The following is a 17,574-nucleotide window of genomic DNA, read 5'->3' on the forward strand; positions in this document are numbered from 1 at the left end:
GAAGCGTCGGCCAGAAGGCAACAGTTCAAAAAGGAAGTGGGCTGGTTAAGTGGGGTCCAGAGTGATTTTTCCAGCATTTTTCCTCCCTCTGGAAGTGTATAGCTCTTGAAGGGGGGGGGGGGGGCAGGGGGCAACCAATAATCCTCTCAGCAGTCCGAACTGTCCAAACCAGACAGTTATTGAAGTGCAGAGGACAGACTCAGTGACTGCTGAGTAAATCTGTATCAGCAGCACCTGTGGCAGGTTGACTTTCCTCAGCTGGCGAAGGAAGTACAACCTCTGCTGGGCCTTTTTCACAATGGAGTCAATGTGGGTCTCCCACTTCAGGTCCTGTGAGATGGTAGTGGTGAATTATGGTAGTGGTGGCTCAACGGTTAAGGCTCTGGGTTACTGATCAGAAGGTCGGGGGTTCAAGCCCCAGCACCACCAAGATGCCACTGTTGGGCCCTTGACCCTATCTGCTCCAGGGGCGCCATATCATGGCTGACCCTGCACTCTGACCCCAGCTCAGCTGGGATATGTGAAAAAAAGAATTTCACTGTATATGATTAAAATTAAAATTATTAATTATAGTGCCCAGGAACCTGAATGACTCTACTGCTGCCACAGTGCTGTTTAGAATGATGAGTCTGTATGTATACAGACTCATCATCATCATCATCATCTCGGATGAGGCCGATGACAGTGGTGTTGTCTGCAAACTTCAGGAGCTTGACAGAGGGGTCCTTGGCGATGCAGTCATTGGTGTAGAGGGAGAAGAGTAGTGGGGAGAGCACACATCCCTGGGGGACACCAGTGCTGATTGTTCAGGTGCTGGAAGTGAATTTCCCCTGTCTCACAAGCTGCTGCCTGTCCATCAGAAAGCTGGTAATCCACTGACAGATAGACATGGGAACAGATAGTTGGTGTAATTTATTCTGGAGTATAGCTGGGATGATGGTGTTGAAAGCCGAACTGAAGTCCACAAAAAGGATCCTTGCATATGTCCCTGGTCTGTCCAGATGTTGCAGGATATGATGCAATCCCATGTCGACTGCATCATCCACAGACCTGTTTGCTCGATAAGCAAATTGAAGGGGATCTAGAAAGGGTCCAGTGATGTTCTTCAGGTGGGCCAACACCAGTCTCTCAAATGATTTCATGACCACAGACGTCAGGGCGACAGGTCTGTAGTCATTAAGTCCTGTGATTTTTGGTTTCTTTGGGACAGGAATAATGATTCAGCGTTTAAAGCAGCATGGGACTTCACACTGCTCCAGTGATCTATTGAAGATCTGTGTGAAGATGGGGGCCAGCTGGTTAGCACAGGATCGAAGACACGCTGGTGAGACGCCATCTGGGCCTGAAGCCTTCCTCGTCTTTTGTTTCCGAAAGACGTGGCTCACATCATCTTCACAGATCTTAAGTGCAGGTTGAGTAGCAGGAGGGGAGCAGGGGGGATGCAGGAGGTGTTGGCGTTTGTGTGAAGTGAAGGTCAGAGTGGGTGTGGGGTGAGAGATTGGGCCTTTCAAATCTGCAGTAGAACACATTCAGGTCATCAGCCAGTTGTTGGTTCCCTACAGGGTTGGGGGCAGGAGTCCTGTAATTTGTGAGTTGTTTCATGCCACTCCACACTGATGCAGGGTCGTTGGCTGAAAACTTGTTTTTCAGCTTCTCAGAGTATCTTCTTTTAGCCACTCTGATTTCCTTGATCAGTGTGTTCCTGGCCCGATTGTACAAGACTTTATCCCCACCCCTGTAAGCATCCTCTTTGGCCTGACGAAGCTGCCTGAGTTCCGCTGTAAACCATGGTTTGTCGTTGTTGAACTTTAAATAAGTCCTATTAGGAATGCACATATCCTCACAGAAACTGATATATTATGTAACAGTATCTGTGAGCTCGTCCAGGTCTGTGGCTACAGCCTCAAAAACACTCCAATCCGTGCAATCGAAGCAGGCTTGTAGTTCCCACTCTGCTTCATTGGTCCATCTCTTTACAGTCCTTACTACTGGCTTGGTTGATTTTAATTTCTGACTGTAGGTTGGAAGAAGATGAACCAGATAGTGATCAGAGTCCCAAAGCTGCTCTAGGGACAGAGCGATACATGCTTCTTATCTAAAATGCACATTTACGTTGCACAAATGAAGCCTGTTTTTTGTGTGAATGTGGGGCCTGTGGCAGTTGCAGTTAGTTTCTAAATGCGTTCTGGCTTCTATTTTTCAAAACAAATACTATAGCAATGAAGAGGCATCCATGGTCTTACCTATGCTTATGGTATTGCACTGTAAATATTGTAAGGCCAAGTAACATAAAAGACTTAAAACAAAATTTTTAGTAGTACAGTCCCATATCGGTCAAGTAGTCTAATCATGGATACATCCAGGATATTATAACAAGTCCAATAGAAATAAGGTTAATTCAATTAAGTTTACTTGCTTGGGGGCCTGGGTACCTTAGCGAGTATTGATGCCTACTATCACCCCTGGAGTCGCAAGTTCGAATCCAGGGCGAGCTGAGTGACTCCAACCAGGTGTCTTAAGCAACCAAATTGGCCCGGATGCTAGGGAGGGTAGAGTCACATGGGGTAACCTCCTCGTTGTCACAATTAGTGGTAGGTTGTGCATGGATCACGGAGAGTAGCATGAGCCTCCACATGCTGCGAGTCTCCGCGGTGTCATGCACAACGAGTCACGTGATAAGATGCGTGGATCGGCGATCTCAGAAGCGGAAGCAACTGAGACTTGTCCTCTGCCACCCAGATTGAGGTGAGTAACCGCGCCACCACGAGGACCTACTAAGTAGTGGGAATTTGGCATTCCAAATTGGGGAGAAAAATTAATGTTAAATAAAAAAATTAATAAAAAGTTTACTTGAATGCAAATAGAATCTGCCTCGAATTCAAAAGGTTCCTGATGTTTAGATGAAAACTAACTTGTATTCAATGAATGCACTTATGTAGTTACTATACATATTAATTATTTGCAGTTATGTTAAAACAATTTCGAGCATGTGGATGACCATATCCAGTATATCTACCACCACCAAAGACCATTTAAGAACCCCCAAGTTCACAAACCAGTGTGAAAGATTTGTTCACGAATCAGAATGATCCGCAGATCGCCGATGTTAACAGTTCTCTGGATGGGAGAATTACAGAGACTTCAAAATTTTCCTTTTGTGTTCCACAGAAAAAAGAAAGCCATATGGGTTTGGACTGAAATGAGAGTAAATGTTGACATTATTTAAATTTTTTGGTGAACTATTCCTTTAAGAGGGCCTTCCCTTTCTGCACTGAATCCTTTTTATATGCATTCAACACAGGCAAGTTCAAGAACCACATAAGAGTGGGTGCATGTAATGCTACTTTACTGTCAATACAGGAAGTGAGTCATATTGATGCTGCTGTGTTAAACGCAGTCAATGTGTTGGTTGGTGATAGTCCCCGATTAGAAATCAACCAGAGCACGCTGCTACCCTGGGTTATGTCAAAACAATAAAAAAGACAATGTGAACTCTTAAACATCTGCTATACACAGATAGCATAGTGGGAACTAGTTAGGGACGGCTAGCATGAGATGATGTGGCAAGGAGACAATGAAGAGAAGCTAAGAGAAAGTAAAAAGGTTCCAGCTACTGTGTGTGAACAATATTTGCATGCACAGAGGATGTCATAGGTGTCAGCCACAGAAGTTTTCAGTCTTCATTGTTTGAATGAGCAAGCACATAATTGTCTCACAGTTTGCAACTGTGATAACTCTCTCAAACCAGATGACTCCATAATTCCCTTTTGATATAACAATCTCTTATCCTGCAGCCCTAAGAAAAACTACTCATCAGTTTAACTGCTTTTAATGACACCTAATACCAAAGAAATCCCAAAGAAAATGAGGGGATGAGACTTGAATTCATCAATAAAAGGCATGCTGTGATCGGTCACTAATCCTGAGGCTTTGTGGTAGACTTTAAGTATGAATGGTTCAAACTGGACATTCACTGAGTGACCCCCTCCTCTCAAACCACCATGAATATAAAATCCTTCGTTGTGTACAACGCAAGCCACAGCAATACTAGAGAATTGCCGTTAAATGTAAAACTGCAATTGAAACCCCATGTGCTTAAGAAATGTGTGGCAATTTCATGCCAGTTTACAGTCATTAGCTTTTATCTACACCTACACTACCTCTCCATCTCATGTTGCATGCTGCAAAACTGGCTCTTTTGTTGTCTGAAAAACACACCTGTAAACCATGCACCAGGCTAAAATTGCCATTTTTCCATTGAACTCTTTTCTATGGCACCGGCACTGGCATTTGTTTGTTTTTATATTATTCGCTCATCACTTTGCCATTGAAATGTGGTTAATAAAATGGTGTGTGTGTTGATCCTTGGTCATGTGTCACAAGAAAGCAAATGTAGAGTAAACAACACAAAGCTGCTGTCCTCGGGACGCCTAGTTTTCCATTGCTGAAACAAGTCAAACCTGCCCTAAGATAAACATTTATGGAATGCACACATACAGACCACAAAAAAACTTTTTTTACCCTAATGAGACAAAAACCCTAGTGTTTCGAATTTTGGACATGACAGTTTGATAATGTTATATACAACATATTGGCAGATGTACTACACATGTACTAAGTGTACAGGTACCACACAAAAAATGCATTTGGGCTCTGAAGTTGAAATATGCCAGTAAAGTCTCAAAGGGACTGTGGTTTTAATAGAAAATCTCACCTCTCCTCTTGAGGAACATTCTCTTTACTTTGCTGCTCCTCTGCCTGAAGACAACAAAAAACACAAATACGTTTAATCAGCAGGTGAACGTGTATTACACAGTAACAGCTAAGAGGTAAGAAATTAAAATGTGTTCAAAACAAATATAAATATTAAACTTCTATATACGTGTGTGTGTGTGTGTGTGTGTGTGTGTGTGTGTGTGTGTGTGTGTGTATATTATATATACACACACACATATACAGTCATGGGAAAAAGAAAGTACACCCTCCTTGAATTCTATGGTTTTACGTTTCAGGACATAATAAAATAATCTGGTACTTAGCAGGTCTTAAAATTAGGTAAATACAACCTCATGATGAACAACAACACATGACATATTACAACATGTCATGATTGTTTTATTTTTGTGGATTTTCCCCTTTTTCTCCCAATTTGGAATGCCCAATTCCCAATGCACTCTAAGTCCTCATGGTCGCCTCAGTCCAGGTGGCGGAGGACGAATCCCAGTTGCCTCCGCGTCTGAGACCGTCAATCCGCGCATCTTATCACGTGGCTTGTTGAGCACGTTGCCATGGAGACATAGCACGTGTGAAGGCTTCACGCCATCCACCGCGGCAACCACGCTCAACTCACCACGTGCCCCACCGAGAACGAACCACATTATAGCGATCACGGGGAGGCTACCCCATGTGACTCTACCCTCCCTAGCAACCGGGCCAATTTGGTTGCTAAGGAGACCTGGCTGGAGTCACTCAGCACACCCTGGGGTCGAAGCCAGTGTCTTTACCACCCCCACCCCACCCCGAGTCATGATTTAACACGACTGTGTGAAAAAAATGTGTGAAAAACTAAGTACAACTTATGATTCAATAGCTTGTAGAATGACCTTTAGCAGCAATAACTTCAAGTAATCGTTTTCTGTATGACTTTATCAGTCTCTCACATCCTTTTGGAGGAATTTTGGCCCACTCTTCTTTACAACGTTGCTTCAGTTCATTGAGGTTTGTGGGCATTTGTTTATGCACAGCTCTCTTAAGGTCCCGCCACAGCATTTCAATCGGGTTGAGGTCTGGACTTTGACTGGGCCACTGCAACACCTTGATTCTTTTCTTTTTCAACCATTCTGTTGTAGATTTGCTGGTGTGCTTGGGATCCTGTTGGGGTCCTGTTGCATGACCCAATTTCGGCCAAGCTTTAGCTGTCGGACAGATGGCCTCACATTTGACTCCAGAATACTTTGGTATACAGAGGAGTTCATGGTTGACTCAATGACTGCAAGGTGCCCAGGTCCTGTGGCTGCAAAACAAGCCCAAATCATCAGCCCTCCACCACCGTGCTTGACAGTTGGTATGAGGTGTTTGTGCTGATATGCTGTGTTTGGTTTTCGCCAAACGTGGCGCTGTGCATTATGGCCAAACATCTCCACTTTGGTCTCATGTGTCTAAAGGACATTGTTTCAGAAGTCTTGTGGTTTGTTCAGATGCAACGTTGCAAACCTAAGCCGTGCTGCCATGTTCCTTTTCGAGAGAAGAGCTTTCTCCTGGCAACCCTTCCAAACAAACCATACTTGTTCAGTCTTTTTCTAATTGTACTGTCATGAACTTTAACATTTAACATGCTAACTGAGGCCTGTAGAGTCTGAGATGTAACTCTTGGGTTTTTTTGCAATTTCTCTGAGCATTGCACGGTCTGACCTTGGGTTGAATTTGCTGGGACATCCACTCCTGGGAAGATTGGCAGCTGTCTTGAATGTTTTCCACTTGTGAATAATCTTTCTCACTGTAGAATGATGGACTTTAAATTGTTTGGAAATGGCCTTATAACCCTTCTCAGATTGATGGGCAGCAACAATTGCTTCTCTAAGATCATTGCTGATGTCTTTCCTCCTTGGCATTGTGTTAACACACACCTGAATGCTCCAGACCATCAAACTGCTCAAACTTCAGCTTTTATAGAGGTGGTCATGCTTGCCGATGATCAATTAATAAAGGGCATTTGATTAGCAGCACCTGGCTACTACTTAGCCTCTTAATTCCTATGGAAGCAGTAAGGGTGTACTTTGTTTTTCACACATGGATTCTCCATTTTGGCTTTATTTTTGTTAAATAAATCATGATACGGTGTAATATGTCATGTGCTGTTGTTCATCTGAGGTTGTATTTACCCAATTTTAAGACCTGCTAAGGACCAGATGATTTTGATTATGTCCTGTTACGTAAAACCATAGAATTCAAGGAGGGTGTACTTTCTTTTTCCCATGACGGTGTATATACATATATATATATATATATATTATTAATCACAATTAATAGCATGCATCATTATTTACTGAGAAATGCCCCCCTAATAAAGATAATTCATATAAATGATGCATAATAATTCTAATATTTATACATTATATAATTCATATATTAAAATTCAGTTTGAAATACATTGCATTATTGCGGCAGATAAATAAAGCATTGATTAGACAACACAAAAAGTGGTTTAAGAAGTCAATATATTATTTGTTTTATCCTCATATCATTGGACAAGCCTACAGTTGACAGTAATCTGTTTTGCATCGAGTTCGAAGTGTCTAGTTCTCTCAGGACGCATTCTTGCGTTCCAGCTGTGCTATTTTTAATTGTCGGTCTATGTACATGTGCGTGCCTTAGCCAGACACGTTTAAAGCGTATCACTGGTATTCAGGGACATAAACGCCGCATTCTTCGGACACTGAGTCACGTTAAAAGTAGTGAAAACTTTGAAAAATCATGTCTCAAGATTCCTGTATTCTGCTACGCCCACCTGTTGTGCTTCCTCCTTAATGGGTGTTCAGAGGCGGCACTGTTTGTGAGGTTTGTTGAGGAGCGAAACCTATTGACGCGGCTCGTAAAAAACACATGTACTTCAAGCTTTAAGAGCTCATAAGGCAGGAGACTCCGAATTTTATTACGGAATTTACGTACTCATCAGGGGGCAGGATTAATTGCGTAAAAAAAATTGTTGCGCGTTATTTTTTCAAGAATTAATCGCACTAAATTAATGTGTCAAAAGACGGCCCTAATATATACATCCCTGTTAACATGTATAGTTACCCTGTTAACACGTCTGACTGGGTAACAAGGACATAATGCAGCCTTATACATGGGTTCCTTAACACTGATTAGTCAACTAATCGCTTCGACAACGCACCGACTCGTCAATTAGTAGCTTTAAATTGGTAGTTTTGAACATCCCTACCTTTTTTCCCCTGCAAATTCTGTATTACAGGGTGAAACAAATGTCATTTCAGACACAACTGTTCTTCAAAACATTTATTTCTGAGAAAAAAGAATTATCTCAGCTAAAAATACCAAAACATCAAATTGTAATACTTACAGAATCTCGAATCGGCAAGTAAATATTGTTGTAATATCGAATCGGGCGGTCGGTCTGTGGCAATTCCCAAAAGCAAAAATCTGGGTTATAATGGAAGTGAATTGGGCCAATCCATAAATGTTAAAATACTCACTGTTTTACAAGTATAGCCACAAAACAAACAATATGTTTGTTAACATGATTTTTGTATGATAAAAATCGCTTACTAACCTGTGTAAAGCTACAGCCAATTTTACAACTTCATTGCGACGATGTAATGTCAACAAACCCTGAAATGACTGTAAAATTTAAACAACATTACAGCTCAAATAATACATGAGTTTTAACAGAATTAATGTATGTGCTTTTATAAAATTATAAGCGTCACATTTCTGCCTTTAAACCTCCAAAAATTGGCCCCATTGACTTCCATTGTAAGTGCCTCACTGTGACCTCGATTTTTGCTTTTTTTAAAGAAAAGGAGGGACGAGTTGAATTATTTATTTATGGTAATCAACATAATGCCACAGTTGCTGTCGATTGACCTTATCTTGTTCACCTGGAATATTGCTTTAAATGTAGAGCACTGAAAGAGAGCTAAGTGTCTGTCATTTCAAAATAAGAGTCCAGAAATAAGTACGTGTATTTCACGCTTGTTCGTAGTTGAAATCTTTTTCTGGTTATTTTTGGGATTTTGGTTGTAAAATAAACTGCATCTGGGATATTATACCTTTTGGACTCTTGTAGCCTCTATGTCTGTGCCCGTCTTAGTTTTTAAATCGATTTACAAAAATATCGGCTGATTAATGGGTTATCAGCCTTTTTCACCACCCTAGTTATCGGTATCAGCAAAACCCACTATCGCTCGACCTCTAACACAAATAAATATATATGTATGTATATACACACACACACACACACACACACACACACACACATTAACATGTATCAAGACAACACTTAGAAATAGTTCGAAGATGAGTAGACTTTGAACTGTGAAGCTGAACTTGTTTCGAATGTGATACTATCAAGCAGTGGCTTAATCATATAGCAGATCAAATAATAGTTTATAGTTAGGATAGCTATAAACAGGTTTATCAAGGTTTTAAAAATGGTGGAGAAAACACTACCCATATCTTTTGTTGCTTATGTCAAAGTCCATATGTGCAATCAAACTTAACTCAAAATTAACAGACATTTAGAAACCAGAACTGTCCATTGTCAATATCGTGTTAAGCATCTTCCATACTGTCAGACCCATGCAGTTTATGGTAATGGTAATATATTTTGATGTTTGATGAAGACATATTTGTTACTATGCTGGGTCACCACTTGATGTCCATTGCAAATCTGGATCCTGAAGCAAAACCAGTTGTGAACCACTACTTTAAAAGGGAACACTGTACCATTTTGACACATATAACCAATACCATTCCATTAATTAACTGCAGCACATTACAGACAATTCATTGAATAGTACTATAGCCATCTTATTGAAACTCTGTGCTCCGGTAAAGCAGGGTTTCCAGAGCAACTAACTATAGTCCTCCTGCCATACAATGAATGCAAATTGGTGGCTGTTAGGTAAACATTTTACTATGATTAGATGAATATGCAGACCTAAGAACTGACAAGGGGGTTCAATTATAATCTTCCTCTAACTAGAAAACACAGAGGGCAAAATCGACTTATTTCCCATGTAATAATTACCAACTGCTACTAGACTGCATTCAGTAAATCCAGTGCCCATCCATCATCAGATAAGGGAGGTTCTCTTTAAATGGTATGCTGCAGGTCTACTCAATCACTCTTGACATCTCTATTGACTACAAATTAATCAAACTGTATTTATAGGTCTGCCTTCAGCCAGTGGTCAAGTTGATAATGTGTAAATACAGAGCTGTTTGTTACATGCAACCAAACTAGGGATGTTAATGATTAATCGAAAATCGATTAACTGTCGTTAATAATTTGACTGATTAAGCTTATCTATCGTCAGTTAATTAGTTTCAGGGCAAATGCATTCAGTAATCAACAGCAGACATTGATAAGCCTGTCTATGCAGTCACCCGCCACTAGTGGGCTCTTGCGGGCTGCATGTCATTATCCGGTTCACAGAAGAACAGCTGACGCACAGATCAGAGATGAAGCGGGAACAGGAATGTTGGAGCGTTTCTCTATAAATGAACATTAATGTTTTCTGCACACACCGCGATAGTGTGTTAAAGCACAACATGACAACAAGCACTGCTGATCTAAAAAAAAAAATCCAAGTTATTAATTGAATGTATATCACAGTTACTCAACAAATATGTCATTCTGAATCAAACCCTGAAATGTAAAAAAAATAAATAAATAAATAAAAACATTTAGGCATTACTACATTTCTAAATTAAAAAATAAGTATGTATTTCCCCTAATAAAACCATAACAAGTCCAACTAAATTTTAGAGAAAGGTTCCAAGATGCACATAAAGGGAAGAAGACGTAACATAACAGAAGAAAAACAGCTCTAACCCACTTTCTTATTACTTTCCTGTGCGGTTATGTAATGAACCGTAGCAGAACATACTGAAAGCCATTCAACAGCAAGGTCATTTTAATAGTCCTCTGATGCTGACTCGGAAAAACTTTTTTTTTTTACCTCTCAAAAATGTTGTCAATGTCCATATTGCATATATTCTGTTTTGTTTTTAAATGTGCCAGTAACGGATTTAGCAGGCTATGATGTTGCTATGTGGCATAAAACATTGGCCAATACTACATACAAAACTTAAAATACAGATTTTTACAAACAAGTTCTGAAAATGAACATGTCTAAAAATGTAGAACTATAAATAGAATTTTCCATCCCCTTTGATCGCAGCCACTCTCAAGCCACAAGACAAATATCCCACCAAAAGCAGGTCGCTCACATTACTGATTACCACTAAACTGGTAAATTGTCTGTCAACCTCTGAAGTTTGTGTTATATTTATGTGGCATCAGTTTCCAGCACCGAAAAAAAAACATTCAAATCAAACTGAATTAACGTGAGCAACTGCACCTCTTCGTAAATGTCCCAGGTGTTGGGTGAAAATTCCAATGATCCCATTTACATGCACACCAATATGCCAACTACTGCCAAACATTAGTTTATTTAAAAAAATCAGACAAAGCAAGAAATACATGTTTACATGATATCTAAACATTTTTAATCTCCACTTTTGACGTCAAACCGTGAAGAGGCATGCGCACAACACTTGCGTCCACTGGATAAGCCGATAAAAGCAGCAGTTAAGGTATTTACACGCAATGCGAAATCTGTGTAATAAGTAAACATTTTCCAGTGTCGATCAGTTTACACAGATAATGGAACACTATTTAACTTGTTTAACTCTGGTGCATTTTTGGGCTGTCGCATGCAATTCTTCACACTCAAATTTAAAAGCTCACCATTCACACGCACTGCGGACTAAATGCAAAAATTCAGAAAAAAAAAACCAAATATGAAAAAGAGACTCCAATTAATCATAAATAATATTGTGTTTATAATCTCACTTTGAAAAGTCTTATTTCATTCTACTAGATGGCAGCAAGCACTAGGAAAAATAATAAATTTTTCTCTAGATTTGCTCGTCCATAGACATTCAGTCTAATTTTCAGTTTATGTACCACCCTCATTGTTTCATTGAATATCTGGGCCTCTGAGTGGACTACAAGCTCAATCTAGATGTCATTAGAAAACTGAGATCCTCTCTTTAGGATGATATATAACATTTAAAGCTTTTCCTGCTGGGTGCCATATTTTTTCTGGAAATCTAAGATATAACATTGGATTATTCAGCCAAGCAAGCTCACAGACAAGTAAAAAATGGCTCATTTTTAGACAACTGCCTAAGTTAAAAGCATATAACGTTTTTAGCTATTTGGGGCTTACAGCCGCAATAATCGGTGCATAAGAGACATATGTATTTGATGACTTACAAAAATCATATTGCATTTTGAAAATCTTTCAAACTGTGGTATTAGGACAACAAACTAAACTGTACAGTCACATTCCTTTGAATGAGAGCTTTCATTTGATATATGACTTGGCCATTTAAGTGCCACGTGAAAGACTTCTATATTGAAATTATTATTTCTAACCAATAGGGGTTGCTAATTTGTGACAAATGTTTTCAGGCCTTATTTTGTTATTTTGTGTAACATAAATGCAAAAGTGATGGAATTCTCTGAAAAGTTCAGATTCTAAGCTTTCAAACGATACCTCATATGCCTGACCTATGTATACAGGGAAAAATATTTTGCGATATAGCGCCCCCCTGTGGACCCGCCGTTTACATGACCACATGCGTTGTCGGCTTATTAAGCACAATCAGTGTAAGAATGTGCATATAAACGCGTGTTTACATACATGTTTTCAAACAGTTGATGTGTAATAATCTGTGTGGTCATGTAAACGCATTAAATGACTACTTTGAGTGTAAGTTCTTAAACAGCGTAAAATTAAACCGATCGACACCAGTAGATTTCTGCCAAATACTCTGATTTCCCATTGCATGTAAACACGTTTAATGGTGTTCTTACAGGCTTAAGGCCCTGGTATACCTCATTTTTGTGCATTGCGGATCGGATCGCACCTTTCAAACCTTTCATCGCCTTTCAAAGTATACTCTTCTGACGACGCATGCGCACTACTACTGCTTTGCGATACTCTTTTAGTACAGTCAATGGCAGATGCATGTGCCGATGATGCGACATGTCACGCATTCAAGTGGGAAACAAAATACTGTCTAAATGTCTGTCTAAGTACAGAAGTTAATTCTTTCATCTTTAATGTAGGCACGCCCCTTCCAATTCGGAAACTCGGGCATGGATTTCTCACCCGACAATATGACTTTGTTGGGTCATTCTTGTGCTCGGAACTTGTAATTACAATATTTCCGACTCCACCTGAGGGCACAATAAGCGTTCACGTAAAAACTGACGTGTTGTGCGCATGCCTCTTCACAGTTTGTCCTTTAAAAAAAAAACAGAGAATAATGTGGTTTCTTGCTTTGTCAGATTTTTTTTTAAATAAGCTGATTTTTGGGAGTAATCTGCATTTTGGTGTGCATGTAAACGGGCTCAATGATGCCATGTTCTGCACAGAACTCGAATCGTACTTTTTGTAATAATGTCTAAGTTGGAGGACAGGAGCATCACCAATCCAGCATCCTGGAACTCCAAGATTCACTATTCCAACTTGGCTAGTTCCCATAGAAAACATATCAACATGATTTCAAGAGTGGACCTCAAGCTCCCATTTGGTTTGTTACTCATAAACAGACAAACCACACAAAATTAAGGTCTGAAAATACAACAAACTATTTCTAAATTAAAATAGTGAAGCCTATTTCCACAAATAAACCCCAATTTGAGATGTATCACTTTGCTATTTTCAAACTTGTGCTCAAAGGTAAGGACAATGCAGCAGCAGGTTTTATGAACATGCAATTTACAGTACTGTGCAAAAGTTTTAGGCACTTGTGAAAAATGTTGCATAGTGAGGACGTCTTCAAAAATAATGCCATAAATAGTTTTCATTTATCACTTAATGTCATACAAATTCCAGTAAACATAAAAAAGCTAAACCAATATTTGGTGTGACCACCTTTGCCTTTAAAACAGCCCCAATTCTCATAGACACACCTGGACACAGTTTCTCTTGGTTGTCGGCAGATAGGATGTTCCAAACTTCTTGGAGAATTCACCACAGTTCTTCTATCTATTTCGGCTGTCTCAATTGCTTCTGTCTCTTTATGTAATCCCAGACTGACTCGAAGTTCAGTGGGGGCCATGACATCTGTTGCAGGGCTCCCTGTTCTTCTATTCTATTTGCAAAAGTAATGTTTGGGAGTCTAACATTTATATTTCCTATTGACACACTAAAGCTGAAGATATAAATAACCATCTTAAAACAAATGTTTTTGGGAAGCATCTTATGTGCCTAAGACTTTTGCACAGTGATTTATATTTAATATTGACACAATCCACACACTTCACCTGTTTCCAAAGAGCATCTGTGTTTATGTCGATGTCATTCATTCACGATGACGTCAGATTTAAAACACCTCGCCCGCTGTTGAAAGTTATTTTGTCGGGGTTAGTGCAAACTTGAAAACATGCATTTTAGATGTGTGGTTGATATAGTGATGGGACCGTGTAAAACCGATATGTATTCATTAGGTACAGTAGACAATCCCACAGGACTCCTCAAATGATGCCTCAAAAAATGGAAACATATTTCCCCCAAGTAAACAATCCCCTTGAATAACACAAATGCATATATATTAATATATATATTAAAAGAACAAATGAAAGGACTTTAATCCACGCACCTTTTGCAAATGCAACAAAGTAACAAAAGCACTTTGCACTATGACTCACACGTGCTCTCGTCTCACAATGAAGCGAAGTTACATTGTAATAAAAAAACGTTTATGACGTCATTTCAGCTAGCTCACATACCTGCGATGGTATAATGAAGTCTGCGTCTTCTGCCTGCCAAACTTCAACCACGCTGGACATCGGACTCAGAGCTTAAAAGAGGAAAGAATAACATCAACACACAGAAAATCAAGCAAGCAGATCAACAAAAAAAAAAAAAAAAAAAAAAAAAAGCAAAAAAGCTCGCGGTGCCTTTCTTCGGATTGTCATGTAAAAACAATAATCATCCTCATGTTGAAACATGGATAAAAACATCAGTATCAAATAGGATCATATATCTGGTAGCTAAACACAGCGAATGTTGTTTTGTTTTAGCTGCACTTGAATGCTTGTCATTTGAGCTCTCGACAGTTCCTCCGACATTTTCAGACACGGGCTGTATTCGTCAACTAAATACATCTGATAAATCTGCTCCCCAGACCTTGAAGTTGAGATCCTCCGCGTTGAATGTAGGGCAATAATAGCTGTAAGAGTCGCAGGAGGACATTAATCCATGTTTTTCTGTGTGTGAAATCCCTTTGGCTCGCCATGCTGGCTGTGCTGAGCGCTGGCTTCACTTCTTTCTCTTTCTCTCCCTCTTGTGTCAATGAGAGTATCCGCCAGAGAGTATTTAGCAGAGACGAGTCATTCTATTCAAATGAATGAGAGAAATTGGAACGCCCAACGGTCAACGGATGTGGAATGGAAGTCCCGCCTTACAGTTAAAAGAGCCAATCACCTTTTAGATACAGACATCGCCTGTCAATCAACTCTAGAACGCGCATGCGCATTAGCTATACAAGCCGGGAACATTGCGGGGGGTTTTTAGCGTAAAAGGAGGTGAAGAAGCGCAATTTATGATTCCAGTATTGTCAGTTTTTATTGCTGATTTGAAATATGTTCTTTGATCGTAATCTTGAAGAATTGTTTTTGAGATTTTGGTCTTTCTCCATTCAAGTAGATAGGAGCTGCACTGGCATGACTGGAAATATCCTCCCGAGAGCGTTCCAGAGATGACCGACTTGCTAGAAACTCTTTGGTGGACGCCCTCTAGAGCCAGACAGCCCAGCTACACTGCCAGCGCGCAACGCGACGCAACACATCAGACCGAAACTGGACGCAACTCTCTTCACTGCTTAGCTCGCGAAGCTCTCCAGCAGGAGCATTGTCGCGTGACGCATCTCTAGCAGTGCAGATGGGAAAGAGCACAGAGCACAGCAAACCATGAGATTACTTTTTTTTTATTATTATTATTATTTTTTTTATTATTATTATTCACAAATAAATTGAATGGCATTAACAACATAAAGTGATTTAAACTGATTCACTTTACATTCACTTCACATAAAAATACAAAAAGGGGCTAGTCAAATAGTAAGTGCGTTTATAAAATAATCATCAGCTTCACATTTTTGTCTTTAAACCCTACAAATTTCATTGTAAGTGCCTGACTTTAACCCAGCTTTTTTTTTTTTTAATAAACAAGGGACAAATCAAATTTATTTATGTATTTATTTATTGTGGTGATCAATTTCCCAAATGTGATCGACTGAGCATAACTTGTATAATACAACCTTAAATATTATTTTCACAAGAAGTGCAAATTGTTTTCCTGCCTGTCTTCTTAAGGAATGTTCCGGGTTCAATACAAGTTAAGCTCAATCAACAGCATTAGTGGCATAATATTGAATACCACCAAAAAATAAATACATAAATAAATAAATTCAACTCACCCATTTATCATTTATCAAAAAATCACTGTTAAAGTAAGGCACTTACAATGAAAGTGAATGGGGCCAGTGCATAAACGCTAAAATACAGACCATTTCAATAGTACAGCCACAAAGATGTAAACATGACTTTTGTGATAAATGGTAAGTTATATTTTATCACACTAAAATCATGTTAACATGTATTATTTTTACATCCTGTCGCTGTACTTTTGAAATGACTGGCCCCATTCACTTCCATTAGTGAATGTGCCTTAAAGGAACAGTTCACCCAAAAATGAAAATTCTCTCATCATTTACTCACCTTCATGCCATCCCAGATGTGTATGACTTTCTTTCTTCTGCAGAACACAAATGAAGATTTTTAGAAGAATATTTCAGCTCTGTAGCTCCATACAATGCAAGTGAATGGTGACCAAAATTTTGAAGCTCCAAAAAGCACATAAATGCAGAATAAAAGTTATACATACAACTCCAGTTGTTAAATCCATGTCTTCAGAAGTGATATGATAGGTGTGGGTGAGAAACAGGTAAATATTTAAGCCCTTTTTTACTATCAATCTCAACTTTTGACCAGCCCCGACCAGTAGGTGGCTGAATGTGAAAGTGAAATTGAAAGTGTAGATTTACAGTTAAAAAGGACATAGATATAGATCAAAACTGAAGATATAGATCAAAACACTGGCATTGTATGGATTACTTTTATGTTGCCTTCATGTGCTTTTTGCTGTTTAGACCAAAGTTCCTCTTTTCTTTTTTTTTCCTCCGCAATTTGGAATGCCCAATTCCCAATGTGCTCACTAAATCCTCGTGGTGGCGTAGTGACTCGCCTCAATCTGGGTGGCGGAGCATGAATCTCAGTTGCCTCCGTGTCTGACACCGTCAATCCGTGCATCTTATCACGTGGATTGTTGAGCACGTTACCGTGGAGACGTAAAGTGTGTGGAGGCTTCACGCTATTCTCCGCGGCATCCACAAACAACTCACCAAGCGCCCCACTGAGAGCGAGAACCACATTATAGCGACCATGAGGAGGTTACCCCATGTGACTCTACCCTCCCTAGCAACTGGTCCAATTTGGTTGCTTAGGAGACCTGGCTGGAGTCACTCAGCACACCCTGGATTCGAACTCGTGACTCCAGGTGTGATAGTCAGCGTCTTTTCTCGCTGAGCTACCCAGGCCCCCTACCAAAGTTCCTCTTTAACAAAAATAACTCCTGGGTTTCCACAGATAGAGACCAGTTAGTCTCCTGAGAGAAGAGCCTGAGCTGGAGGCAGCTAATGGAACTAAATCATAGCATCTAATGACTGAGTCTGATGGCTAAACTCAGACCA

At 39.7% G+C, this 17,574-nt stretch overlaps 1 protein-coding gene across 3 annotated transcripts in view; it reads right to left on the reverse strand.

Moving 5' to 3' along the window:
• The window catches only part of tmem131l (transmembrane 131 like), a 75,656-nt gene extending 60,529 nt beyond the window's left edge, over positions 1-15,127 (reverse strand). For 2 of the 3 annotated variants that reach the window (XM_051704984.1, XM_051704982.1), the window contains exons 1-3: positions 14,952-15,127; positions 14,552-14,622; positions 4,715-4,758 (exon numbers count right to left, since the gene is read on the reverse strand). In XM_051704984.1, coding sequence (XP_051560944.1) covers positions 4,715-4,758; positions 14,552-14,622; positions 14,952-15,060 — 224 coding nt within the window. In that variant the 5' untranslated portion in view covers positions 15,061-15,127. Of the gene's footprint in view, positions 1-4,714; positions 4,759-14,086; positions 14,144-14,551; positions 14,623-14,951 lie in introns of those variants that run through there. The other variant, XM_051704985.1, reaches the window with a different exon arrangement.
• Positions 15,128-17,574: the final 2,447 nt, after the last annotated feature.

The sequence above is a fragment of the Myxocyprinus asiaticus genome, chromosome 8 (assembly GCF_019703515.2).
Source record: "Myxocyprinus asiaticus isolate MX2 ecotype Aquarium Trade chromosome 8, UBuf_Myxa_2, whole genome shotgun sequence".
NCBI classification, from domain to species: domain Eukaryota; kingdom Metazoa; phylum Chordata; class Actinopteri; order Cypriniformes; family Catostomidae; genus Myxocyprinus; species Myxocyprinus asiaticus.